Source organism: Haemorhous mexicanus, assembly GCF_027477595.1.
Source record: "Haemorhous mexicanus isolate bHaeMex1 chromosome 32 unlocalized genomic scaffold, bHaeMex1.pri SUPER_32_unloc_1, whole genome shotgun sequence".
NCBI lineage: Eukaryota > Metazoa > Chordata > Aves > Passeriformes > Fringillidae > Haemorhous > Haemorhous mexicanus.
The window spans coordinates 27,760-54,934 of record NW_026775982.1 but is presented as its reverse complement, the minus strand read 5'-3'; the positions used below and the strand labels follow the sequence as shown (position 1 = coordinate 54,934).

The 27,175-nt window shown below is 55.6% G+C and overlaps 2 protein-coding genes and 1 non-coding gene across 3 annotated transcripts; 1 reads left to right on the top strand and 2 right to left on the bottom strand.

Moving 5' to 3' along the window:
- Positions 1 to 833: 833 nt before the first annotated feature.
- LOC132322649 (E3 ubiquitin-protein ligase TRIM11-like) lies at positions 834 to 11,109 on the bottom strand. The gene is made up of 9 exons (XM_059837331.1): positions 10,983 to 11,109; positions 10,754 to 10,904; positions 9,835 to 10,605; positions 8,151 to 8,240; positions 6,865 to 7,095; positions 5,632 to 5,654; positions 4,456 to 4,571; positions 2,946 to 2,975; positions 834 to 2,262 (listed from the first exon to the last, which is right to left on the bottom strand). The coding sequence occupies exons 3-9, from the start codon at positions 10,249 to 10,251 to the stop codon at positions 1,691 to 1,693; spliced, it is 1,479 nt and encodes a 492-aa protein (XP_059693314.1). The 5' UTR covers positions 10,252 to 10,605; positions 10,754 to 10,904; positions 10,983 to 11,109; the 3' UTR covers positions 834 to 1,690.
- Positions 11,110 to 12,320: 1,211 nt separating this feature from the next.
- Positions 12,321 to 12,393, bottom strand: TRNAV-CAC (transfer RNA valine (anticodon CAC)). Its single transcript has one exon. It is a non-coding gene; the product is annotated as a tRNA-Val (tRNA).
- A 785-nt stretch (positions 12,394 to 13,178) lies between these two features.
- Positions 13,179 to 24,039, top strand: TRIM41 (tripartite motif containing 41). The gene is made up of 6 exons (XM_059837329.1): positions 13,179 to 14,663; positions 16,889 to 16,984; positions 17,955 to 18,185; positions 20,823 to 20,845; positions 20,972 to 21,099; positions 21,959 to 24,039. The coding sequence occupies exons 1-6, from the start codon at positions 13,761 to 13,763 to the stop codon at positions 22,486 to 22,488; spliced, it is 1,911 nt and encodes a 636-aa protein (XP_059693312.1). The 5' UTR covers positions 13,179 to 13,760; the 3' UTR covers positions 22,489 to 24,039.
- The last annotated feature ends 3,136 nt before the right edge of the window (positions 24,040 to 27,175 follow it).

Here is a 27,175-nt window from a genome sequence, read left to right as displayed (position 1 = left end):
TGAGCCCCGAGGGGTGCGGGATTGATGCCCCGAGGGGTGCGGGATCTGCCCCCAGGGGTGCGGGATCTGCCCCGAGGGGTGCGGGATCTGAGCCCCGAGGGATGCGGGATCTGCCCCCAGGGATGCGGGATCCGCTCCCAGGGATGCGGGGTCTGAGACCCCAGGGGTGCGGGATCCGCCCCCAAGGGTGCGGAATCTGCCCCAGGGATGCGGGATCTGCCCCCAGGGGTGCGGGATCTGCCCCCAGGGATGCGGGATCGGTGCCCCCAGGGATGCGGGATCTGAGCCCAGGGATGCGGGATCTGACCCCAGGGGTGCGGGATCTGCCCTCAGGGATGCGGGATCTGCCCCCAGGGATGCGGGATCCGCCCCGGGGGGATCCCGGCGGGACCCGTGGGGATGGGGAGGGGGCTCCCTCACGGGGTCCGCGCTCATCCCGTGCCGGTTCTTCCGGGCCCAGCGTCGCTCCCGGCTCACTTCTCGGTTCCGGAATCAATACCGGCGCCGTTTCGCGGCCGCCGTTTCCTCTTTCTGGATTCCTCGGAAGAAAATCGCGCGGTTTTGAGGAAATCCGTGTCGCTGAAAGCGGCGGAAAGTTCCAGAACTCGCGTCCTGCCCCTGCCCGTGCCGGGTGTCGGGGCTGAGGCAGCGCCCGCCCTGGGGCTGGTCCCACCCCGTCCCTCCCCAGCCTTTTTTGGGGATTAATCAGGTGAAAATGGGGTTTTGGCCCTCCGCGGTCCGTGGGAGCGCCTGGGGAGGAGGAAACTCAGCGAGGTTTCCTCGCCCCGCGCGGATTTTCCTGAATTTTCACCCAGAGGAACAGAACTCCCGGCGGGGAGGGGAGGCTGCAACACCAAACGTTCTTTTACTGGAGAAAAACGAAACCACAAACGCCAGGAGGGTGGGCAGGGACGGGGAGCGGCCCCCAAAGCGAGGGGAGAAGGGCTCAGGGCACAGCCGGGAGTGAAAACACTCGGGAAGGAGGAAATGGGGAGGATTCTGGAGTGAAAAACACCCGGGAAAGCGAGGAAATGGGGAGGATTCTGGAGTCAAAAACACCCGGGAAAAGGAGGAAATGGGGAGAACTCTGGATTAAAGAACACTCGGGGAAGGGAGGAAATGGGGAGAACTCTGGAGTGAAAAACACCCGGGAAAAGGAGGAAATGAGGAGGATTCTGGATTAAAGAACACTCGGGGAGGGGAGGAAATGGGGAGGATTCTGGATTAAAAAACACTCGGGAAAAGGAGGAAATGAGGAGGATTCTGGATTAAAAAACACCCCGGGAAGGGAGGAAATGGGGAGGATTCTGGATTAAAGAACACCCTGGAAAGGGAGGAAATGGGGAGGACCCTGGATTAAAGAACACTCGGGGAGGGGAGGAAATGGGGAGGATTCTGGATTAAAGAACACTCGGGGAAGGGAGGAAATGGGGAGGATTCTGGATTAAAGAACACTCGGGGAAGGGAGGAAATGGGGAGGATTCTGGATTAAAGAACACCCTGGAAAAGGAGGAAATGGGGAGGATTCATCCCGCCGAGGGCACCCCAAGGCACACACCCCGCACGCTCTCCGCCCCCGAGGCTCCTCCCGGCACCCGCGGCCGATCCCCGGAGCCCCCCCAGAGCTCCCTGCGGACTCCGAGGGGCGACCTGGCCCGGGCCGCCCCCCTCAGCCCCCTGAGCCCCCTCCTCAGGGGCAGATCCGCAGCGAGAACCCGAAGCCCACCCAGTCCAGCGGGGACACCGCCCGCTGCTGGCCGCGGGCCACCTCCCGCAGCCGCGCCCCCACGCCCATCTTGAACCAGGGCAGGACCCTCTCGCCGTTGAAGGCGGCTCGGGTGAACTCCAGCAGGGGCGCGTCCTCGCCGTGGCCGAAGAAGGCCACGCGGCGCCCCTCGTAGTCCAGCGCGACGCGGAGCCGGCGCGGCGGCGGGCGCGGGCGCGGCGCGGCGCGGGGCGAGGTCAGCGAGTGGAAAGCCTGCAGCGCCCAGACCCCCTCCTCGGGGCTCAGGCGGAGCGCGCCCCTCCTGCGGGAGGACTCCCGCACCACGCCCAGCGCCCAGACCCCGCCCGGGCCCACCTCCACCTCCCAGAAGTGGCGGCCCGAGGTGAAGCCGCCCCGAGCCAGCACGCAGGGCTCGAAGTCGAAGCGCTCGGGGTGGTCCGGGACGTCCCGCGGCAGGAGCTGCCCCCGCGCCTCGCGGCCGTCCGCGGAGAGCTGCAGGTGCGGGTGCGCCGTGCGGGGGTCCAGCGTCAGCGCGGCTGCGGGACAGGGACAGGGGTCAGCGCTGTGGGAAATGGCCTTGGGGACGTGGGGGGGTCACCTGGAAAAGGGAAATACCCGGGAAAAGGGGGAAAAATACCCGGGAAAAGGGGGAAAAATACCCTGGAAAATGGCCTTGTGAACATGGGGGGGTCACCTGGAAAAGGGGGGGAATCACCTGGAAAAGGGGGGGAATCACCTGGAAAAGGGGGGGAAATACCCGGGAAAAGGGGAAAAATACCCCGGAAAATGGCCTTGTGAACGTGGGGGGGGTCACCTGGAAAAGGGGGGAAAATACCCGGGAAAAGGGGAAAAAATACCCTGGAAAATGGCCTTGTGAAAATGGGGGGGAATCACCTGGAAAATGGGGGGGAATACCCGGGAAAAGGGGGAAAATACCGGGGAAAATGGCCTTGTGAAAATGGGGGGAAATCACGTGAAAAAGGGGGAAAATCGCCTGGAAAATGGCATTGTGAAAATGGGGGAAATCACCTGGAAAAGGGGAAAAAATCCCCTGAAAAATGGGGGAAAATCCCCTTCTGAAAAAGGGGTAAAATCCCCTGAAAAGGGGGGAAAACCCCCTGAAAATTGCTCTTTTCGGGCTATTTCGGGTTTTGCACGCAGCCAGGGCGCCGCTCCCCTCCCACAGCCCCAAAATCTGCATTTCCCGCCCCAAACTCACCCGGCTCCTGCAGCAGGAACATGAGGCTGTCTGGGGAGAGATTTCAGGGGTCAGAAACCGCCCTCAGCCCCGGCCCAGCCCAAGTGACCCCAGGATTCACGGATTTATCCCGTTTCCGTCCTCTCCCGGCCTGCGGGATTCCATTTTCCCACCCGCCACCCCAAATCGGATTTTCGGGGGGGACCTGGGCTGGAATTTCCCTGCTCTGCAATTCCCGGCTGGTTTTGGCCCAGGAAATACCTCGGGGGAAACCTCAGGGGAATAGTTCTGGGGTATCCCCAAAAAAACTCAATTTCTGCCAGAAATCCCCCGAAATAACCCCATTTCTGACAGGGATCCCTCAAAAAAACCCAATTTCTGCCAGAAATCCCCCAAAATAAGCCATTTTCTGCCAGAAATCCCCCAAATAACCCCATTTCTGAGAAGGATCCCCCAAAATAACCCCATTTCTGCCAGAAATCTCCCAAATAACCCCATTTCTGACAGATATCCCCCAAAATAACCCAATTTCTGCCAGAAATTCCCCAAAATAACCCAATTTCTGACAGGGATCCCTCAAAAAAACCCCATTTCTGCCAGAAATCCCCCAAATAACCCCATTTCTGAGAAGGATCCCCCAAAATAACTCATTTTGCCCCAGAAATTCCCCAAAATGACCCCATTTCTGACAGAAATCCCCCAAAATAACCAAATTTCTGACAGGGATCCCCCAAATAACCTCATTTCTGACAGGTAGCTCACAAAATAACCCCATTTCTGCCAGAAATCCCCCAAATAACCCCATTTCTGACAGGGATTCCCCAAAAAACCCCAGTTCTGCCAGAAATCCCCCAAAATAACCCCAGTTCTGACAGATATCCCCCAAAATAACACATTTTCTGAGAAGGATCCCCCAAAATAACCCCATTTCTGACAGATATCCCCCAAATAACCCAATTTCTGACAGAAATCCCCCAAAAAACCCCATTTCTGACAGAAATCCCCCAAAATAACACATTTTCTGCGAAGGATCCCCCAAAAAACCCCATTTCTGACAGAAATTCCCCAAAATAACCCAATTTCTGACAGGGATCCCTCAAAAAAACCCCATTTCTGCCAGAAATCCCCCAAAATAATCCCAGTTCTGCCAGAAATCCCCCAAAATAACCCAATTTCTGACAGAAATCCCCCAAAATAACCCCATTTCTGCCAGAAATCCCCCAAATAACCCAATTTCTGAGAAGGATCCCCCAAAAAACCCCATTTCTGCCAGAAATTCCCCAAATAACCCCATTTCTGACAGAAATCCCCCAAAATAACCCCATTTCTGCCAGAAATCCCTCAAATAACCCCATTTCTGCCAGAAATCCCCCAAAATAACCCCATTTCTGACAGATATCCCCCAAAATAACCCCATTTCTGCCAGAAATCCCCCGTTTCCCCAAATCTGACCCAAAATGCCCCATTTCCCCCGAAATGCCCCGTTTTTGACAGAAATCCCCCGAAATGCCCCGTTTTCCCCATTTCTCACCCTGGCACCTCCCGAGGGCCGCCCGGACCCCCGCGCTGCGCCGCCCGAACTCCGCCAGGCCCCGCTCCAGCTCCGGGCTCGGCTCGGCCGGAGGGCGGAACCGCAGCGCCTCGCAGCTGGAAATGGGGCAAAAACGGGGGAAATCGGGCAAAAACGGGGAAAACGGGGAAAACGGGGGGGAAACGGGGGGGATCGGGCAAAAATGGGGGAAAAACGGGGGAAATCGGGGGGAAAAACGGGGGGAATCGGGCAAAAATGGGGGAAATGGGGAAAAACGGGGGAAATCAGGCAAAAATGGGGGAAACGGGGGAAAACGGGCAGAAATGGGGGAAAATGCGGGAAACGGGCAAAAATGGGGGAAAAATGGGGAGAAATGGGGAAAATACGGGGGGAAATGGGGGGAAATGGGTAAAAAGGGGAAAAACGGGGGAAATCGGGCAAAAATGGGGAGAAAACGGGGGGAAATGGGGGAAATGGGTAAAATGGGGGAAAAACGGGCAAAAAGGGGGGGAAAATGGGTAAAATGGTGGAAAATGGGGAAAAAAGGGGGGAAAACGGGCAAAAAGGGGGGGGAAGGATAAAATGGGGAAAAAACGGGGGAAAACGGGCAAAAATGGGTAAAATGGGGGGAAATAGGGGGGAAAACGGGACAAAATGGGGGGAAAATGGGGGGAAAGGGTAGAATTGGGAAAAAAGGGTGGAAAACGGGCAAGAAAAGGGGGGGAAATGGAGGAAATGGGGGGAAAAGGAGGGAAAGGGGCAAAAAAGAGGAAAAAAGGGGGGAAAATGGGAAAAAAGGGGGGGAAATGGGGGGAAAAGGGGAAAAATGGGGAGAAAAAGGGAAAAAATGAGGGAAAAAAGGGCAAAAATGGGGCACCCCCCCCCAATTCGATGGTTCATTTTATTCTCATTAAATATTTTCCCAGGAGCAATAAATATTAAATAAAATATTAAAGAAAACATTTAATTAAATATTAAATAGAGTATTAAATAAAAATTAAATAGAATATTAAATAAAATACTAAATTAAATACTAAATTAAATATTAAATAAAATATTAGACATCAAAAAACTAAATACAATATTAAATTCTAAATAAAATATAAAATAAAACACTAAATAAAATATTAACTAAAACGTTTTCCCCGCCTTTCCTGGGAGGAGGAGAAGCCTCACCTGTCCAGGAGCTGCTGGATGTCCTGGAGGAGGGAGGAGAAGGAGATGAGGGGGAAACATCAGCGACTCGAGGTCCCTGAAACCCCGGGATCAGGGAAATCCAGCCTGGTTTGGGCTGGACTTTTTTGGGGATTTTTTTAAAAAATTTTTTTGCGGATTTTTGATATTTTTTGGTATTTTTCGGTGATTTTTTAGTGATTTTTTGGTGATTTTTCACTGATTTTTGTGGGGTTTTTGAGGTTTTTTATTTTTGGAGTGGGGTTTGGGGAATTTTTTGGAAAATTCTTGTGGATTTTTTGGGAGATTTTTTTGGGTTTCGGGGATTTTGGTGTGGGGGGGAATTCTTGTGGATTTTTGGGGGTATTGTTTGGGTAGATTTTGGATTTTTGGGGGAGATTTTGGGGGATTCATTTGGGTAGATTTTGGGGTTTTTTCGGGGGATTTATTTGGGTAGATTTTGGGTTTTTTTGGGGGGGATTTATTTGGGTAGATTTTGGGGGTTTTTGGGGGGATTTATTTGAGTAGATTTTGGGGTTTTTTGGGGGATTTATTTGGGTAGATTTTGGGGGGTTTTGGGGGATTTATTTGGGTAGATTTTGGGGTTTTTTTGGGGGATTTATTTGGGTAGATTTTGGGGTTTTTTGGGGGATTTATTTGGGTAGATTTTTGGGGGGTTTGGGGGGATTTATTTGGGTAGATTTTGGGTTTTTTTGGGGGATTTATTTGGGTAGATTTTGGGGGCATTTGGGGGATTTATTTGGGTAGATTTTTGGGGGTTTTTGGGGGGATTTATTTGGGTAGATTTTGGACTTTTTAGGGGGATTCATTTGGGTAGATTTTGGGGTTTTTGGGGGGATTTATTTGGGTAGATTTTGGGGTTTTGGGGGATTTATTTGGGTAGATTTTGGGGGGTTTTGGGGGATTTATTTGGGTAGATTTTGGGGGTTTTTTGGGTGGAATTTTGGGGGATAATCTGTCTAGATTTGGGGTTTTGGGGAGGATTTATTCGGTTAGATTTGGTGTGTTTTCTGGGGGGATTTTGGGGTGTTTTTTGGGGGTTTTTGGGGGGTTTCGGGGAGTTCCTGGCGTTCCCATCCTCACGCACCCCGAACCCTCTCCCAGAGTGGTCCCCGCTCGCTCCCACCGGGCGGTGCCGGTGACCCCGGGGCAGCTCCCGCGGGGACCCTTCCGCTGCCGAATTCCGAATTCCATCCCCCTCCCCACCCCTCCCACCTGCAGGAACCGCCCGGGCGGCTGCTGGAATTTCCCCTCCATCTCCCAGAGCAGCGTGTCCAGCTGCGACAGCTCCTCCGAGACCTTCCCCAGCGCCCGCTCCCGCGCCCGGCCCGCGGCCGCCTCCAGCTGCGCCAGCTGCGCCAGCAGCAGCCGCTGCTGCCGCTCCAGCGCCTCCCGCAGCGCCTGGAACTCCCGGGAGAGCCGCTGGCCCTCGGCCCGAGCCCGCTCCTGGGGGGAAAAATCAGATTTAGGGCTGGGTTCACTCCTGGAACACCGGGACAGCCGCTGGCCCTCGGACAGCATCCTCTCCTGGGGGGGAAAAATCAGATTTAGGGCTGGGTTCACTCCTGGAACTCCCGGGAGAGCCGCTGGCCCTCGGCCCGAGCCCGCTCCTGGGGGAAAAAATCAGATTTAGGGCTGGGTTCTATCCTGGAACACCGGGAGAGCCGCTGGCCCTCGGCCCGAGCTCTGTCCTGGGGGGAAAAATCAGATTTAGGGCTGGGTTCACTCCTGGAACTCCCGGGACAGCCGCTGGCCCTCGGCCCGAGCCCGCTCCTGGGGGGAAAAAATCAGATTTAGGGTTGGGTTCTATCCTGGAACTCCCGAGACAGCCGCTGGCCCTCGGAATGCATCCTCTCCTGCAGAAAAATCAGATTTAGGGCTGGGTTTTCAGGAGTTAAAATGCAGATTTGGGGTTGGGATTTCAGGAGTTAAAATGCAGATTTAGGGTTGGGATTGTCTCCTTTTTGGGCACAAACCCCTGGTTTTTGGGGATTTATTAATTTCCTGTCCCATTTTGGGCACAAACCGCTGGTTTTTGGTGATTTATTAATGTCCTGTCTCATTTTGGGCACAAACCGCTGGTTTTTGGGGATTTATTAATTTCCTGTCCCATTTTGGGCACAAACCGCTGGTTTTTGGGGATTTATTAATTTCCTGTCCCATTTTGGGCACAAATCCCTGGAGTTTGGGGATTTATTAATTTCCTGTCCCATTTTGGGCACAAACCGCTGGTTTTTGGGGATTTATTAATTTCCTGTCTCATTTTGGGCACAAACCGCTGGTTTTTGGGGATTTATTTCCCTGTCCCATTTTGGGCACAAACCCCTGGTTTTTGGGGCTCATTAATTTTCCTTTCACCTCCTCCCCCGTTATCTCCCCGGCGCAGCCCCGGCCGAGCCCCGCTGATAAACCCAACGTGACCCAAATCCGGGCGGTTTGGCCCCAAAATGAGCGCGGGGGAGGGACCCCAGCCCGGCCCCGCCCCCCGAAGCCCCGCCCACCAGGTGCGGGCTCCGCCCACCGCCGCTCCGGCTCTCCCGGAATTTCTCCCGCTCCTCCCGCAGGCTCCGGAGCCGCCGCTGGATCTGCTCCTGGGGGGAAAAAGCGGAATTCCGGGAAAACCCGACCTGCCAGCAAAACCCGCCCCTCGCCCGAGACGGGAGAGGCTGAGTTCGTACCAATACAAATAAAAATAAAAATACAAATAAAAATACAAATAGAAATACAAATAAAAATAAAAATACAAATATAAATAAAAATATAATTTTCATATAATAATACTATTTCCATATAATAATCATAAAAATAAAATTTTCATATATTATTAGGATTTCCTTTATTATTATTATTATTATCATTATTATTATCATTATCATTATCATTATTATTATTACTATTTCCTAAAATAATTTCATAACAATCTCATAAAAAACCAATAACAATAATAATACGTTACATATAATAATAATTTCCATTAAATAATTTCAATAAGTTCCATATAATAGTAATTTCCATATAATATTAACAATAATTTCCATTAAATAATTTCAATAATAATTTCCATATAACAATTTCAATAATAATTTCCATTTAATAATTTCAATACTAATACTAATAATAATTTCCATATAACAGCATTTTCCATAGGATACTATTATTAATTTCCATTTAATTATAATTTCCATGTAATATGATAATTTCCATATGATAATAATAATTTCCGTAAAATAATTTCAGTACTAATACTACTAATAATTTCCATATAATACCACCCCTGGCTGTCACCACCCCTGGCTGTCACCACCCCCTGGCTGTCACCACTGTCCGGCTGTCCCCACCCCCAGGGTGGCACCGTCAGGGCTGTCCCCGTCCCGTGGCCGTCCCCAGGGCTCTCACCCGGTACTCCCGCTGTCCCCATCCCGCTGTCCCCATCCCGCTGTCCCTGTCCCGCTGTCCCCATCCCACTGTCCCTGTCCCCATCCCGCTGTCCCCATCCCGCAGTCCCTGTCCCCATCCCGCTGTCTCCCGGGCTCTCACCCGGTACTCCCGCTGTCCCCATCCCGCTGTCCCCATCCCGCAGTCCCTGTCCCCATCCCGCTGTCCCCATCCCGCTGTCCCTGTCCCGCTGTCCCCATCCCGCTGTCCCCCGGGCTCTCACCCGGTACTCCCGCTGTCCCCATCCCGCTGTCCCCATCCCGCTGTCCCCAGGGCTCTCACCCGGTACTCCCGGTGTCCCTGTCCCCATCCCGCTGTCCCTGTCCCCATCCCGCTGTCCCCATCCCGCTGTCTCCCGGGCTCTCACCCGGTACTCCCGGTGTCCCTGTCCCCATCCCGCTGTCCCCATCCCGCTGTCCCCATCCCGCTGTCCCCCGGGCTCTCACCCGGTACTCCCGGTGTCCCTGTCCCCATCCCATCCCGCTGTCCCTGTCCCCATCCCGCTGTCCCTGTCCCCATCCCGCTGTCCCCGTCCCCCCCGCTGTCCCCCGGGCTCTCACCCGGTACTCCCGCTGTCCCCATCCCGCTGTCCCCATCCCGCTGTCTCCCGGGCTCTCACCCGGTACTCCCGCTGTCCCTGTCCCCATCCCGCTGTCCCCATCCCGCTGTCCCCATCCCGCTGTCCCCATCCCGCTGTCCCTGTCCCCATCCCGCTGTCCCCGTCCCCCCCGCTGTCCCCCGGGCTCTCACCCGGTACTCCCGCGCCGCCTCCTCGGCGGGCAGCTCCCGGTGCTGGCGGTGCCGCCGTTCCCGGGCGCACTCGGCGCACAGCAGCGCCCGCTCCTCGCGGCAGAAGAGCCGCAGCGGCTGCCGGTGCCGGCGGCACTCGGGGCGCGGCGGCGGCCCCGGGAGCAGCGCCGGGAGCAGCTCGCGGGCGATGGCCGCGATGTGCCCCAGCTCCCGGCTGGGCCTCAGGCCGCGCTCCGGGGCCGCGTCCCGGCACTGCGGGCAGCGGAGCGGCCCCGCGGGGCCCGGCCCGCAGCGCTCCACGCAGCCCCGGCAGAAGTTGTGCCCGCAGCGCAGCGAGACCGGCTCGCGGAACAGCTCCCGGCACACCGGGCACGAGGCGGCGGCGAGCAGCGCCTCGGCCGGGCCGGGCACCGCCATGGCCGCGGGGGAGGAGGAGGAGGGTCTGCTGCCTCACCCGGGGGTCCTGGGGGAGTAGGAGGGTCTGCTGCCTCACCCGGGGGTCCTGGAGGAGGAGGAGGGTGTGCTGCCTCAGCCGGGGGGGGAGGAGGAGGAGGAGGGTCTGCTTCCTCACCCGGGGGTCCTGGAGGAGGAGGGTGTGAGGGATGATGGATATTGGGGATGAGGAGGAGGGTCTGCTGCCTCACCCGGGGGTCCTGGGGGAGGAGGAGGAGGAGGAGGGTCTGCTTCCTCAGCCGGGGGAGGAGGAGAAGGGTCTGCTTCCTCAGCCGGGGGGCCTGGAGGAGGAGGGTCTGCGGCCTCACTCTGGGGGTCCTGTGGAGGAGGAGGAGGGTCTGCTGTCTCACTCTGGGGAGGAGGAGGAGGGTGTGCTGCCTCACCCGGGGGGGTCTGGAGGAGGAGGAGGGTGTGAGGGAAGATGGATATTGGTGATGAGGAGGAGGAGGAGGGTGTGCTTCCTCACCCGGGGGTCCTGGAGATTGCAGAGGAGGAGGAGGAGGGTGTGCTGCCTCACTCGGGGGTCCTGCAGAGGAGGAGGAGGAGGAGGGTGTGCTTCCTCACCCGGGGGTCCTGGAGGAGGAGGAAGAGGAGGAGGAGGGTGTGCTTCCTCAGACCTGGGGAGGAGGAGGAGGAGGGTGTGAGGGATGATGGATATTGGGGATGAGGAGGAGGAGGAGGGTCTGCTGCCTCACCCGGGGTGATGGAAGCTGGGGAGGAAGAACAGGAGGATGCTCTGGGATCTGGGGAGGAGGAGGAGGAGGAAGGTGTGCAGGGTGCTGGGTATCGGAGATGAAGAAGAGGAGGGTGTGCTTCCTCACTCTGGGGAGGAGGAGGAGGGTGTGCTTCCTCACCCGGGGGTCCTGCGGAGGAGGAGGAGGGTGTGCTGCCTCAGCCGGGGTGATGGGAGCTGGGGAGGAAGAACAGGAGGATGCTCTGGGATCTGGGGAGGAGGAGGAGGAGGAGGAGGAGGGTGTGCTTCCTCCCTTTGGGGTGACGGATACTGGGGAGGAGGAGGAGGAGGAGGGTGTGCTTCCTCACCCTGGGACCTGGGGAGGAGGAGGACGAGGAGGGTGTGCAGGGTGCTGGGTATCGGAGATGAAGAAGAGGAGGGTGTGCTTCCTCCCTCGGGGGCGCTGGATATTGGGGATGAGGAGGAGGAGGGGGCGCTGCTTCCTCCCCTCCTCCTCTTCCTCACCTCTTCCTCTTCCTCTTCCTCCTCCTCGTTTTTCCCTCCTCGGCTCCTTCTCACCTCGTTCTCCTCCCTGCCCACCTCCTTTCTTCCTCCTCCTCCTCCTCCTCCTCCTCCTCCTCCTCCCTCCCCCGATAAGGAGCGGCCGCGCGGGGCCGATAAGGCCGGGCCGGGCCGGGGCGGGGCTGGAGCGGCCGAAACTCCTGGAATTGGGGTGGGAAAAGGGAAACGGGGGCGAAAATGGGGGAAAATCTCCATTTTTGGGGTTGAAGCGTGAAACGGGAAGGAAATCGTTAAATGTGAAACCGTAAAAGGTGAAATGATAAAATGTGAAATTATAAAGTGTGAAATACTGAAATGTGACATCACGAAATATGAAGTCATAAAATGTGAAATCATAAAATGTGACATCATAAATATGAAATCCTAAAGTACGAAATCATAAAATGTGAAATAAAAATGAAACGTGAAATCATACAAAGGAAACAATAAATTATGAAATAATAAAATACGAAATCATAAAATGTCAAATAATGAAATGTGAAATAATGAAATGTGAAATAATGAAATGTGAAATAATGAAATGTGAAATAATGAAATGGGAAATAATAAAATATGAAATGCTAAAATATGAAATTATAAAATATTCAATAATAAAATACGAGGCAGGAAAGTTTGGCTGGAGAAGGCAGCGAGGGAAGAGCGGCCGAGGTCCAAAATTCCACCAAGAAAAACGAGGGGAGAAGGGCTCGGATGGGCTCAGAGCGCCGGACGGAGCGGGGGGAAAATGAGGAGAAAAAGGGAAAAAAGAGGAAAAGCGAGGCGGGGAGGAAAAGGGAAGTGTTTCTGCCCGGTTTCGAACCGGGGACCTTTCGCGTGTGAGGCGAACGTGATAACCACTACACTACAGAAACGCTGAGCGCCCCGCGCCGCGCCGCGCCGGAAAACCGCGGGGGAAACCGGAGATTTGGGGGGAAAACGGGAGATTTCGGGGAAAAAGGGAAAAAATACCGGAGAGAGAGACAGGACCGGGACCCGGACCGGGACAGGGACAGGGGAAACCGCGGGGAAAATGGAGATTTTGGGTAAAAATGGGAGATTTTTGGTAAATAGGGCAGGAATAGCTGAGAGAGAGCCCGGACCGGGACAGGGACAGGGGAAACCGCGGGGAAAATGGGAGATTTTGGGTAAAAATGAGAGATTTTGGGTAAAAAGGGCAAGAATAGCTGAGAGAGAGCCCGGACCGGGACCAGGACAGGGCAAACCGCGGGAAAAGGGAGATTTTGGGTAAAAATGGGAGATTTTGGGTAAAAAGGGCAAGAATACCTGAGAGAGAGCCCGGACCGGGACCGGGACAGGGGAAAGCGCGGGGAAAATGGGAGATTTCGGTAAAAATACCTGAGCGAGAGCCCAGAGCGGGACGCAGACCGGGACTGGACCGGGACCGGACCGGGACCGGGGGGCTCGGAGCGCCCCGGGCCGCGCTGGGGGCGGGGAAAGCCGCATTTGCCCCGCCCTCAACCCCGCCCCGCCGAGCTGGCACCGCCCCCAGTTCTCCAAGACCAACGAGTCTTGTGGCTAGACAAACCCCAGCGGAAACGGCGCGGCCAACACTTCCGGTGCTGCTCGGCAACCGGAGCTACTTCCGGTCACCTTGGGCGGAATGGGCGGAGCTCGTGCCGGAAGGCGGAAGTGCCGCGGCCTTTCCTGTCTGTGGCGGAGCCGCCGCCGGGCGATCGCGGCCGGGGAGACCCGGGCCGGGACCAGGACCCGGACAGGAACGGGGACCGGGAACGGGGGGCTCGGAGCGCCCTGGGCCGCGCTGGGGGCGGGGGAAGCCGGTAATGCCCCGCCCCCAGTTCTCCAAGACCAACGAGTCTTGTGGCTAGACAAACCCCAGCGGAAGCGGCGCGGCTGCCACTCCGGTCACGTTGGGCGGAAGGGGCGGGGCCTCAGCCGGAAGGCGGAAGTGCCGCGGCCTTTCCCGTCTGTGCCGGAGCCGCCGCCGAGCGAGCGCGGCCGGGAGGAACCAGAGGGAACCGGGAGGAACCGGAGAGGGCACCGAGCGGGCACCGAGCGGGACCCGGCGAGCACCGAGCGGCTCCTCCGGCACCGCCCGCGGCCGTGAGAGCGCGGGGGGACGGCGGCGGCGAGGCCCGGTGAGGCCTAGAGGGGCCCGGCCCGGGGGCGGCGGAGGCTCCGGCGGGGCCTGGCCCGGGCCGGGGGGGCTGAGCCGGGAGGCAGAGGCGGAAGAGGAGGAGGAGGAGAAGGCGCCCCGGGCATGGCGGCCCCCGCGGCGCTGGGCGGCCCCGGCTGCCGGCCCGACCCGGTGGAGACGCTGCAGGAGGAGGCGATCTGCGCCATCTGCCTCGACTACTTCGCCGACCCGGTGTCCATCGGCTGCGGGCACAACTTCTGCCGCGGCTGCATCTCCCGCCTCTGGGCCCGCGGAGGCGGCGGCGGCGGCGCCGAGCCCGACCCGGGCGGCTCCGGCGGCGGCTCCGAGCTGGGCGAGGAGGAGGAGGAGGAGGAGGAGGAGGAAGAGCTGGAGGAAGACGAGCTAGACGTGGAGCAGGAGGAGGAGGAGGAGGAGGAGGACGGCGTGGACGAGGAGGAAGACGACGACATGTGGGAGGAGGAGGAGGAGGAGGAGGAGGAGGTGGAGGAAGGCGAGCTCTGGGGGGACCCCGCGGAGGATGAGGAGGAGGAGGAGGACGAGGAAGGCGGCGCCGCCTGGCCTGCGGGCGCGCAGGGCGGGCTCTACTTCGACTACGACGAGGACGTGATGGAGGAGGACGTGGAGGAGGAGGAAGCTGAGGACGAGGAGGAGGAGGAGGAGGAGGAGGAGGAGGAAGAGCGGCCCCCGGCGCGCCGCCCCGGCGCCGCCTTCACCTGCCCGCAGTGCCGCAAATCCTTCTCGCAGCGCAGCTTCCGGCCCAACCTGCAGCTGGCCAACATGGTGCACATCATCCGGCAGCTGCACCCGCGCCCGCAGCGCGGCCCCGCGCCCCCCGGCGCCGCCCCCGCCCCCGGCGGGCCCCCCGAGCTCTGCCAGAAGCACCAGGAGCCGCTGAAGCTCTTCTGCGAGGTGGACGAGGCGGCGATCTGCGTGGTGTGCCGCGAGGCGCGCGGGCACAAGCAGCACAGCGTGGTGCCGCTCGACGAGGTGGTGCAGGACTGCAAGGTGCAGAGGAATTTTGGGGATTTTGGGGGAATTTTGGGGAGTTTGGGGGGTTTTGGGGAGTTTGGAGGGGGTTTGGAGATTTGGGGTTTTTTAGGGTTTTTGGGGACTTTGGGGGGTTTGGGCGTGGTGCCGCTCGACGAGGTGGTGCAGGACTGCAAGGTCAGGGGGGTTAGATGGGGATTTTGGGGGAGATTTGGGGTTTTTTAGGGTCTTTGGGGGGTTTGGGCGTGGTGCCGCTCGATGAGGTGGTGCAGGACTGCAAGGTGCAGAGGAATTGGGGGGATTTGGGGCTTTTTGGGGAGTTTGGGGGGTTTTGGGGAGTTTGGGGGGTTTGGAGATTTGGGGGTTTTTAGGGTTTTTTGGGGTCTTTGGGGAATTTGGGGGGTTTTGGGGAGTTTGGGGGGTTTTGGGGAGTTTGGGGGGTTTGGACGTGGTGCCGCTTGACAAGGTGGTGCAGGACTGCCAGGTCAGGGGGGTTAAATGGGGATTTTGGGGGAGATTTGGGGGTTTTGGGGGGTTTTGGAGAGTTTGGATGTGGTGCCGCTCGACGAGGTGGTGCAGGACTGCAAGGTGGGAGGGGAATTGGGGGGATTTGGGGGGGAATTTTGGGGTCTTTGGGGGGTTTGGGGGGCTTGGGCATGGTGCCGCTTGACGAGGTGCTGCAGGACTGCAAGGTCAGGGGGGTTTGATGGGGATTTTGGGGGAGATTTGGGGCTTTTGGGGGTCTTTGGGGGGTTTGGGGAGTTTGGGCATGGTGCTGCTCCACGAGGTGCTGCAGGACTGCAAGGTGGGAGGGGAATTGGGGGGATTTGGGGCTTTTTGGGGAGTTTGGGGGGAGTTTGGAGGGTTTGGAGATTTGGGGTCTTTGGGGGGTTTGGACGTGGTGCCGCTCCACGAGGTGGTGCAGGACTGCAAGGTGGGAGGGGAACTGGGGGGATTTGGGGCTTTTTGGAGAGTTTGGGGGGAGTTTGGAGGGTTTGGAGATTTGGGGTTTTTTAGGCTTTTTGGGGAGTTTGGGGAGTTTGGGGGGGTTGGGCATGGTGCCACTCCACAAGGTGGTGCAGGACTGCAAGGTCAGGGGGGTTTGATGGGTATTTTGGGGGAGATTTGGGGGTTTTGGTGGGTTTTGGGGGTTTGGATGTGGTGCCGCTCGACGAGGTGGTGCAGGACTGCAAGGTGGGAGGGGAACTGGGGGGATTTGGGGCTTTTTGGGGGGTTTTGGGGAGTTTGGGGGGTTTGGGCATGGTGCCACTCCACAAGGTGGTGCAGGACTGCAAGGTCAGGGGGGTTTAATGGGTATTTTGGGGGAGATTTGGGGTTTTCGGGGGTCTTTGGGGGGTTTGGATGTGGTGCCGCTCGACGAGGTGGTGCAGGACTGCAAGGTGGGAGAGGAATTGGGGGGATTTGGGGCTTTTTGGGGAGTTTGGGGGGATTTGGAGAGTTTGGACGTGGTGCCGCTCGACGAGGTGGTGCAGGACTGTAAGGTCAGGGGGGTTTAATGGGGATTTTGGGGGAGATTTGGGGGTTTTGGGGGTCTTTGGGGGGTTTGGGGGGTTTGGGCGTGGTGCCGCTCGATGAGGTGGTGCAGGACTGCAAGGTGCAGAGGAATTGGGGGGATTTGGGGGGAATTTTGGGGTTTTTTGGGGTCTTTGGGAGGTTTGGGTGTGGTGCCGCTTGACGAGGTGGTGCAGGACTGCAAGGTCAGGGGGGTTAAATGGGGATTTTGGGGGAGATTTGGGGTTTTTTGGGGTCTTTGGGGGGTTTGGACGTGGTGCCGCTCGACGAGGTGGTGCAGGACTGCAAGGTGGGAGGGGAATTGGGGGGATTTGGGGCTTTTTGGGGAGTTTTGGGGAGTTTGGGGTGTTTGGGCATGGTGCCGCTCCACACGGTGGTGCAGGACTGCAAGGTCAGGGGGGTTTGATGGGGATTTTGGGGGAGATTTGGGGTTTTTTGGGGGTTTTTGGGGGGTTTGGACGTGGTGCCGCTCGACGAGGTGGTGCAGGACTGCAAGGTCAGGGGGGTTTAATGGGTATTTTGGGGGAGATTTGGGGGTTTTGGGGGTCTTTGGGGGGTTTGGGGGGTTTGGGCGTGGTGCCGCTCGATGAGGTGGTGCAGGCCTGCAAGGTCAGGGGGTTTTGGGGTTTTTTGGGGGATTTGGGATTTTTCTGGGGTTTGTGGAGCAGAACTCGTGGCTCTGCCCTGGCTGAGCCCCCTGCCCTCCCCAGAACAAGCTGCAGAGCCACCTGGAGCCCCTCAGGAGGCAGCTGGAGGCCGTGCTGAAGCAGAAATCCAGCGAGGAGGAGAAGATCTCCCTGCTGAGGGTGAGCTCTGCCCAGCCAAAAACAACCAGTGCCAGGGCTCCAAAATCCCCTTTTCTGCCCCATTTATCCCTGCCCAGTCAGTGCCAGGCACCAAAATCCCCTTTTCTGCCCCATTTATCCCTGCCCAGCCAAAAACAACCAGTGCCAGGGCTCCAAAATCCCCTTTTCTGCCCCATTTATCCCTTCCCAACCAACCCTGGGGTCGAAGGAGGGGAAATTTGGGGTTAAAAGAGCTGGAATTTGTAACTCCAACCCTGGAACTCGCTGCTCCAACACGGAAATTTGGGGTCAAAGGGCTGGAATTTGTTGTTGAAGGAGGGGAAATTTGGGGTTAAAAGAGCTGGAATTTGTTATTGAAGGGGTGAGAATTTGGGGTTAAAAGGCCGGAATTTGATGCTCCAACACAGAAATTTGGGGTTAAGAGGCTGGAATTTGTAACTCCAACATGGAAATTTGAGGTTGAAGGAGTGGGAATTTGGGGTTAAAAGGCTGGAATTTGATGCTCCAACACGGAAATCTGGGGTTGAAGGAGGGGAATTTGGGGTCTGAGGGCTGGAATTTGTTATTGAAGGGGTGGGAATTTGGGGTTAAAGGCTGGAATTTGTTATTGAAGGGGTGGGAATTTGGGGTTGAAGGGCTGGAATTTGTAACTCCAACACGGAAATTTGGGGTTGAAGGGGTGGGAATCTGGGGTTAAAGGCTGGAATTTGATGCTCCAACACGGAAATCTGGGGTTAAAGGAGGGGAATTTGTTATTGAAGGGGTGGGAATTTGGGGTTAAAGGGCTGGAACTCGCTGCTCCAACATGGAAATTTGGGGTTAAAGGCTGGAATTTGATGCTCCAACAGGGAAATCTGGGGTTAAAGGGCTGGAATTTGTAACTCCAATCCTGGAATTTGATGCTCCAACAGGGAAATCTGGGGTTGAAGGAGGGGAATGTGGGGTCCGAGGGCTGCCTTTGTCCCCCCAGGAGCAGATGCAGGCGGAGATGCAGGAGCTGGAGGCCGAGTTTGAGGTGCTGCACCGGTTCCTGGCGGGCGAGCAGGTGCTGCTGCTGCGGCAGCTGCAGGAGCGGCACGAGGCGCTGCAGGCGCGGCAGCGGCGCAACCTGGGGCTGCTGGAGGAGAGGGGGGCGGCCCTGCGGCGGCTCATCGCCGAGGCTGAGGCTGCAGGGAGGCAGGAGGGGCTGCAGCTGCTCAAGGTGGGGTCACTGGGATAAACTGGGATGAACTGGGGGGAACTGGGGGAACTGGGACTGGGGGAACTGGGATTGGGGGAATTGGGGCTGCTGGAGGAGAGGGGAGCAGCTCTGCGGCGGCTCATCGCCGAGGCCGAGGCTGCAGGGAGGCAGGAGGGGCTGCAGCTGCTCAAGGTGGGGTGAACTGGGTAAACTGGGGGGAACTGGGTGAACTGGGACTGGGGGAACTGGGATTGGGGGGTGGCAGCCCTGGAGGAGAGGGGGGCGGCCCTGCGGCGGCTCATCGCCGAGGCCGAGGCTGCAGGGAGGCAGGAGGGGCTGCAGCTGCTCAAGGTGGGGTGAACTGGGATGAACTGGGGTGAACTGGGTGAACTGGGACTGGGGGAACTGGGGGAACTGGGATTGGGGAACCTGGGGCTGCTGGAGGAGAGGGGGGCGGCCCTGAGGCGGCTCATCGCCGAGGCTGAGGCTGCGGGGAGGCAGTTTTGGGTGAAAATGGGGCAATTTCTGCCCATTTAGAGCCATTTTGGGATAAAATGGGGCAATTTCTGCCCCTTTAGAGCCATTTTGGGTTAAAATGGGGCAATTTCTGCCCATTTAGAGCCATTTTGGGTGAAAATGGGGCAGGATCTGCCCATTTAGAGCCATTTTGGGTGAAAATGGGGCAATTTCTGCCCATTTAGAGCCATTTTGGGTGAAAATGGGGCAATTTCTGCTCACTTAGAGCCATTTTGGGTGAAAATGGGGCAATTTCTGCCCATTTAGAGCCATTTTGGGTGAAAATGGGGCAATTTCTGCCCATTTAGAGCCATTTTGGGTTAAAATGGGGCAATTTCCACCCATTTAGAGCCATTTTGGGTGAAAATGGGGCAATTTCTGCTCCTTTAGAGCCATTTTGGGTGAAAATGGGGCAATTTCTGCTCCTTTAGAGCCATTTTGGGTGAAAATGGGGCAATTTCTGCTCCTTTAGAGCCATTTTGGGTGAAAATGGGGCAATTTCTGCTCCTTTAGAGCCATTTTGGGTTAAAATGGGGCAATTTCTGCTCCTTTGGAGCCATTTTGGGTGAAAATGGGGCAATTTCTGCTCCTTTAGAGCCATTTTGGGTGAAAATGGGGCAATTTCTGCTCCTTTAGAGCCATTTTGGGTGAAAATGGGGCAATTTCTGCTCCTTTAGAGCCATTTTGGGTGAAAATGGGGCAATTTCTGCTCCTTTAGAGCCATTTTGGGTGAAAATGGGGCAATTTCTGCTCCTTTAGAGCCATTTTGGGTGAAAATGGGGCAATTTCTGCCCATTTAGAGCCATTTTGGGTGAAAATGGGGCAATTTCTGCTCACTTAGAGCCATTTTGGGTTAAAATGGGGCAATTTCCACCCATTTAGAGCCATTTTGGGTTAAAATGGGGCAATTTCTGCCCCTTTAGAGCCATTTTGGGTGAAAATGGGGCAATTTCTGCCCACTTAGAGCCATTTTGGGTTAAAATGGGGCAATTTCTGCTCCTTTAGAGCCATTTTGGGTTAAAATGGGGCAATTTCTGCCCCTTTGGAGCCATTTTGGGTTAAAATGGGGCAATTTCTGCTCCTTTAGAGCCATTTTGGGTTAAAATGGGGCAATTTCTGCTCCTTTGGAGCCATTTTGGGTTAAAATGGGGCAATTTCTGCTCCTTTAGAGCCATTTTGGGTGAAAATGGGGCAATTTCTGCCCCTTTAGAGCCATTTTGGGTGAAAATGGGGCAATTTCTGCTCCTTTAGAGCCATTTTGGGTGAAAATGGGGCAATTTCTGCCCCTTTAGAGCCATTTTGGGTGAAAATGGGGCAATTTCCGCCCTTTTAGAGCCAGATTTGGGTGAAAATGGGGCAATTTCTGCCCATTTAGAGCCATTTTGGGTTAAAATGGGGCAATTTCTGCTCCTTTAGAGCCATTTTGGGTTAAAATGGGGCAATTTCTGCCCCTTTAGAGCCATTTTGGGTTAAAATGGGGCAATTTCTGCTCCTTTGGAGCCATTTTGGGTTAAAATGGGGCAATTTCTGCTCCTTTAGATCCATTTTGGGATAAAATGGGGCAATTTCCACCCATTTAGAGCCATTTTGGGTTAAAATGGGGCAATTTCTGCCCTTTTAGAGCCATTTTGGGATAAAATGGGGCAATTTCTGCTCCTTTAGAGCCATTTTGGGTGAAAATGGGGCAATTTCTGCCCCTTTAGAGCCATTTTGGGTGAAAATGGGGCAATTTCTGCCCCTTTGGAGCCATTTTGGGTGAAAATGGGGCAATTTCTGCCCACTTAGAGCCAGATTTGGGTGAAAATGGGGCAATTTCTGCTCCTTTAGAGCCATTTTGGGATAAAATGGGGCAATTTCTGCTCCTTTGGAGCCATTTTGGGTGAAAATGGGGCAATTTCTGCTCCTTTAGAGCCATTTTGGGTTAAAATGGGGCAATTTCTGCCCCTTTGGAGCCATTTTGGGTGAAAATGGGGCAATTTCCACCCATTTAGAGCCATTTTGGGTGAAAATGGGGCAATTTCTGCTCCTTTAGAGCCATTTTGGGTGAAAATGGGGCAGGATCTGCCCATTTAGAGCAGGTTTGGGATAAAATGGAATCCCCCAATCCTCTCTAAAATTTTCCCATTTTCTTCCCCCTGCCAGGACATCAAAGGCACCTTCCTCAGGTGAGTCCCTCGCCGTCCCCAGGGGGGATTTTGGGGCATTTTGGGGCATTTTGAGGAGCAGCAGGGCCGGGAGGAGCCCTGGGAGCTGCTGAACCCCGATTTCCCCCGGTTTTGCCCCATTTTCAGGTGTGAGAACATCAAGTTCCAGGAGCCCGAGATGGTGCCCGTGGACGTGGGCAGGAAGTTCAGGAATTGCTTCCTGCAGGACGTGGTGATGAGGAAGATGGAGAAGGTCTTCAGCAAAGTGCCCCAAGGTGGGGACAGGGGGAGTTTGGGGTGAAAAGGGGGAAATTTGGGGGGAAAAGGGGGAAAATTGGGGGGAAAAGGGGGAAAATTGGGGTGAAATGGGGGAAAATTGGGGTTAAAGGGGTGAAAATTGGGGTGAAAAGGGGGAAAATTGGGAGTTAAAGGGATTGGAAATTCTGGGGTTAAAGGGGTGAAAATTTGGGGTGAAAAGGGGGAAAATTGGGGGTTAAAGGAGGGAAAATTGGGGTGAAAAGGGATTGGAAATTCTGGGGTTAAAGGAGTGAAATTTGGGGTTAAAGGAGTGAAAATTTGGGGTGAAAAGGGGGGAAAATTGGGGTGAAATGGGGGGAAAATTGGGGGTTAAAGGGATTGGAAATTCTGGGGTTAAAGGGGTGAAAATTTGGGGTGAAAAATCGGGAAATTGGGGGTTGGAGGGCTGGAAATTTGTATTAAAAATGAGGAAATTGGGGTTTGGAGGAGTGGAAATTTGGATTAAAAATGAGGAAATTGGGGGTTGGAGGAGTGGAAATTTGGATTAAAATCAGGAAATTGGGGGCTGGAAATTTGTATTAAAAATCAGGAAATTGGGGGTTGGAGGGCTGGAAATTTGGTGAAAAATCAGGAAATTGGGGGTTGGAGGGCTGGAAATTTGGTGAAAAGGCGGGAAATTGGGGGTTGGAAATTTGGATTAAAAATCAGGAAATTGGGGCTTGTAGGGCTGGAAATTTGGATGAAAAATCAGGAAATTGCGGTTGGAGGGCTGGAAATTTGGTGAAAAGGCGGGAAATTGGGGGTTGGAGGAGTGGAAATTTCCCCTCCAGGGGCTGCAAATGCTCCCTCCAACCCCCCACCCCCCTTCCCCCCCAGCCGACGTCACCCTGGACCCCTCCACCGCCCACCCCCGGCTGAGCCTGTCGCTGGACCGGCGCAGCGTCCGTCTGTCCGAGCGGCGCCCGGAGCCCGCCGAGGGCGCCCGGCCGCGCTGCGACGGCGACCTGTGCGTGCTGGGCGCCCCCGGCTTCAGCGCCGGCCGCCACTACTGGGAGGTGGAGGTGGGGGGCCGGCGGGGCTGGGCCGTGGGCGCCGCCCGCGAGAGCGCCCGGCTGCGCGCCAAGGCCGGCGGCACCGGGCCGGCGCCCAAGCGGGAGATCTGGGCCCTGGGCACGGCGGGCAAGAGGTGCCAGGCGCTGGCGGGCACGGAGCAGACGGCGCTGGCGCCCGGCGAGCAGCCGCGGCGCTTCGGGCTCTACCTGGACTACGAGCGGGGCCAGCTGTGCTTCTACAACGCCGAGAGCATGAGCCACATCCACACCTTCCACATCTGCTGCCGCGAGCGCGTCTTCCCCTTCTTCCGCGTGCTGGCCCGCGGCACGCGCATCAGGATCTGCAGCACCTGACCTTCCTCCTCCTCCTCCTCCTCCTCCTCCTCCTCCTCCTCTGCGTGCTGGCCCGCAGCACGCGCATCAGGATCTGCAGCACCTGACCTTCCTCCTCCTCCTCCTCCTCCTCCTCCTCCTCCTCCTCCTCCTCATCCTCCTCTGTGCTGGCCCGCGGCACGCGCATCAGGATCTGCAGCACCTGACCTTCCTCCTCCTCCTCATCCTCTGCGTGCTGGCCCGAGCATCAGGATCTGCAGCACCTGACCTTCCTCCTCCTCCTCATCCTCCTCTGCGTGCTGGCCCGCGGCACGCGCATCAGGATCTGCAGCACCTGACCTTCCTCCTCCTCCTCTTCCTCCTCTCTGTGCTGGCCCGAGCATCAGGATCTGCAGCACCTGACCTTCCTCCTCCTCCTCTTCCTCCTCTCTGTGCTGGCCCGAGCATCAGGATCTGCAGCACCTGACCTTCCTCCTCCTCCTCCTCCTCTTCCTCTGCGTGCTGGCCCGCGGCACACGCATCAGGATCTGCAGCACCTGACCTTCCTCCTCCTCTTCTTCCTCCTCCTCCTCCTCTGCGTGCTGGCCCGCGGCACGCGCATCAGGATCTGCAGCACCTGACCTTCCTCCTCCTCTTCTTCCTCCTCCTCCTCCTCTGCGTGCTGGCCCGCGGCACGCGCATCAGGATCTGCAGCACCTGACCTTCCTCCTCCTCCTCCTCCTCCTCCTCCTCCTCTGCGTGCTGACCCACACATCAGGATCTGCAGCACCTGACAGGGCCAGGAGGGCTCGGTTCCTGACCTTCCTCCTCTTCTTCCTCCTCCTCCTCTTCCTCTGTGTGCTGGCACGCGCATCAGGATCTGCAGCACCTGACCTTCCTCCTCCTCCTCCTCTGTGTGCTGACCCGCACATCAGGATCTGCAGCACCTGACGGGGCCAGGAGGGCTCGGTTCCTGACCTTCCTCCTCTTCCTCCTCCTCCTCCTCCTCCTCAGTGTGCTGGCCCGAGCATCAGGATCTGCAGCACCTGACGGGGCTGGGACAGGGCTTGGTTCGTGACCTTCCTCCTCTTCTTCCTCCTCCTCCTCCTCCTCCTCGTCCTCGCGCTGCCCCGCCCGCGCTGGCAGCCGGCACCGCCGTGGGGATGGGTGGGCTCGGGGTGGGGCAGGACCCACCTTGGAGTGGGGTGGGGGTGAAATGGGGCAGGATCCGCCCACTTGGAGCTGGTTTGGGTTTAATGGGGTGAGATCTGCCCCTCAGAGCCAGTTTGGGTTAAACGGGGTGAGATCTGCCAAGTTGGAAACAGTTTGGGTTAAACGGGGTGAGATCTGCCACTCTGGAACTGGTTTGGGTTAAAATGGGTGAGATCTGCCACTCTGGAACTGGTTTGGGTTAAAATGGGCTGAGATCTGCCAAGTTGGAACTGGTTTGGGTTTAATGGGGTGAGATCTGCCCCTCAGAGCCAGTTTGGGTTAAACGGGGTGAGATCTGCCAAGTTGGAAACAGTTTGGGTTAAACGGGGTGAGATCTGCCACTCTGGAACTGGTTTGGGTTAAAATGGGTGAGATCTGCCACTCTGGAACTGGTTTGGGTTAAAATGGGCTGAGATCTGCCAAGTTGGAACTGGTTTGGGTTTAATGGGGTGAGATCTGCCCCTCAGAGCCAGTTTGGGTTAAACGGGGTGAGATCTGCCAAGTTGGAAACAGTTTGGGTTAAACGGGGTGAGATCTGCCACTCTGGAACTGGTTTGGGTTAAAATGGGTGAGATCTGCCACTCTGGAACTGGTTTGGGTTAAAATGGGCTGAGATCTGCCAAGTTGGAACTGGTTTGGGTTTAATGGGGTGAGATCTGCCCCTCAGAGCCAGTTTGGGTTAAACGGGGTGAGATCTGCCAAGTTGGAAACAGTTTGGGTTAAAATGGGGCAGGATCTGCCAAGTTGGAGCCGGTTTTGGGTTAAAATGGGGCAGGATCTGCCACTCTGGAGCTGGTTTGGGTTAAATGGGGTGAGATCTGCCTTGAAGTTGGGTTTGGGTTAAAATGGGGTGAGATCTGCCAAGTTGGAGCCAGTTTTGAGTTAAAATGGGGTGAGATCTGCCCCTCAGAGCCAGTTTGGGTTAAAATGGGGTGAGATCTGCCCCTTTGGAAACAGTTTTGGGTTAAAATGGGGCAGGATCCACCTTGGAGTTGGGTTTGGTTAAAATGGGGCAGGATCTGCCAAGTTGGAGCCAGTTTTGGTTAAAATGGGGTGAGATCTGCCCCTCAGAGCCAGGTTTGGGTTAAAATGGGGTGAGATCTGCCCCTTTGGAGCCAGTTTTGGGTTAAAAGGGGGCAGTTCCGGCCCCTCTGGAGGTGGCTGTGGTTTGGAACTGGGATGGATCCGGTTCCCAGTTCCGTTCTGGTGCTGGGAGCTGCCCCTCCCCCCTCCCTCCCCTCCCCCCCAGGTGAATTTTGGGGCCCCCCCGGGAGTTTTTCTGCGTTTGGGACCAAATCCTCTCAGATCGGAACCTCCCTCCTGCCCCAAAATCCGATTTTTGGGTGCCCGGGAATGGTGGGATTCACCCGAGCCCGCCCCGCTCTCTGCTCCTCCCCCTCCTCCCTTTCCCGCCCATTTTTTGGGGTGAAATCCCGGGTTTTCCTCTCCCTTTCCCGCCCATTTTTGGGGTGAAATCCCGGGTTTTCCCCTCTGTTTCCTGCCCATTTTTGGGGTGAAATCCCGGGTTTTCCCCTCCCTTTCCCGCCCATTATTTGGGGTGAAATCCCGGGTTTTCCTTCTCCCTTTCCCGCCCATTTTTGGGGTGAAATCCCGGGTTTTCCCCTCCCTTTCCCGCCCATTTTTGGGGTGAAATCCCGGGTTTTCCTCCCTTTCCCGCCCATTATTTGTGGTGAAATCCCGGGTTTTCCCCTCCCTTTCCCACCCATTTTTTGGGGTGAAATCCCGGGTTTTCCCCTCCCTTTCCTGCCCATTTTGGGGTGAAATCCCGGGTTTTCCCCTCCCTTTCCTGCCCATTTTTGGGGTGAAATCCCGGGTTTTCCCCTCCCTTTCCTGCCCATTTTTGGGGTAAAATCCCGGGTTTTCCTCTCCATTTCCCGCCCATTTTTTGGGATGAAATCCCGGGTTTTCCTCCTCCCTTTCTTGGCCATTTTTGGGGGTGAAATCCTGGATTTTCCTCTCCCTTTCCCACCCATTTTTTGGGGTGAAATCCCGGGTTTTCCTCCCCCTTTCCGCCCATTTTTTGGGGTGAAATCCCGGGTTTTCCTCCCCCTTTCCCACCCATTTTTGGGGTGAAATCCCGGGTTTTCCTCTCCCTTTCCCGCCCATTTTTGGGGTGAAATCCCGGGTTTTCCTGTCCCTTTCCCGCCCATTTTTGGGGTGAAATCCCGGGTTTTCCTCTCCCTTTCCCGCCCATTTTTTTGGGGTGAAATCCCGGGTTTTCTCCTCCCTTTCCCGCCCATTTTTGGGGTGAAATCCTGGATTTTCCTCTCCCTTTCTTGGCCATTTTTGGGGTAAAATCCCGGGTTTTCCCCTCCCTTTCCCGCCCATTTTTGGGGTGAAATCCTGGATTTTCCTCCTCCCTTTCCCGCCCATTTTTTGGGGTGAAATCCCGGGTTTTCCTCTCCCTTTCCCACCCATTTTTTTGGGGGTGAAATCCCGGGTTTTCCCCTCCCTTTCCCGCCCATTTTTGGGGTGAAATCCCGGGTTTTCCCTCTGCACTTTACGGGCCCCTGCCCCGCGCCCCCGGAGACCCCCGGGTCGGGGATAATTTATTTTTTCCCTTTTTTTTCCCAGCCGGGTCCTCCCCCCCCCCCCCCGGGAGCCCCCCCTGCCCCTCCCCCCCCCCCCCCCCCCCCCCGTTTTTCCCGGATTTTGGCGGATTTGGGAATTTCCCTGTTGGCGTTTCAGAGCTCGTTCGGGATATTTTTGGCTAAAAACGAGAATTAAAGGAGATTTTAGTTTTGTGACTCAGAAATAAAGGATGCAGAGTTGTAGCCGGGGGAGTTTTGGGGTGAATTCCCCCAAAATCGGGGCCGCGGCGTCCCCAGCTCCTCCATCCTGCCCTGATCCTCGCTAATTAGGTAATTAATTACTAATTAAGGACAACCCCGAGCTGCGTGTCCAGCTCCCAGCCCGCCCCCTTCTCTGGTGAGGTCTGAACAATTAACGTCTAGCTGTTAATTACCTTAAAACATTTATATCTAGCAATTATTTACTTTTAAAAATTAATATTTAGCAGTTAATTACGTTTAAAAATTAATATCTAACAGTTATTTATTTTAAAAATTAGGATGTAGCAGTTATTTATTTTTAAAATTTAATATCTAGCAGTTAATGACTTAAAAAAATTAATATTTAGAAGTTATTTACTTAAAAAAAATATCTAGCAGTTTTTTACTTTTAAAAATTAATATTTAGCAGTTAATGACTTTTAAGAATTAATATTTAGCAGTTATTTACTTTTAAAAATTAGTAGTTAGAAGTTATTAACTTTTAAAAATTAATATTTAGCTGTTTTTTACTTTTAAAATGTAATATCGATCAGTTAATTACTTTAAAAAATTAGTATTTAACAGTTATTAACTTTAAAAAATAACTATCTAGCAGTTTTTTACTTTTAAACTTTAATATCTATCAGTTAATTACTTTTAAAAATTAGTATTTAAAAATTAATATTTAGCTGTTTTTTACTTTTAAAGTTTAATATCTATCAGGT

What these genes read in the sequence shown, in the direction of transcription:
- TRIM41 (XM_059837329.1), top strand. Translation starts at nt 13,761, where the DNA reads ATGGCGGCCCCCGCGGCGCTGGGCGGCCCCGGCTGCCGGCCCGACCCG. An exon ending in ATCAAAGGCACCTTCCTCAG is followed by an intron (nt 20,846 to 20,971) that starts GTGAGTCCCTCG and finishes CCCCATTTTCAG; the next exon opens with GTGTGAGAACATCAAGTTCC. An exon ending in CTTCAGCAAAGTGCCCCAAG is followed by an intron (nt 21,100 to 21,958) that starts GTGGGGACAGGG and finishes CTTCCCCCCCAG; the next exon opens with CCGACGTCACCCTGGACCCC.
- LOC132322649 (XM_059837331.1), bottom strand. Translation starts at nt 10,251, where the DNA reads ATGGCGGTGCCCGGCCCGGCCGAGGCGCTGCTCGCCGCCGCCTCGTGC. An exon ending in ATCCAGCAGCTCCTGGACAG is followed by an intron (nt 4,572 to 5,631) that starts GTGAGGCTTCTC and finishes CCCCATTTCCAG; the next exon opens with CTGCGAGGCGCTGCGGTTCC. An exon ending in GTTCCTGCTGCAGGAGCCGG is followed by an intron (nt 2,263 to 2,945) that starts GTGAGTTTGGGG and finishes CCTGTCCCGCAG; the next exon opens with CCGCGCTGACGCTGGACCCC.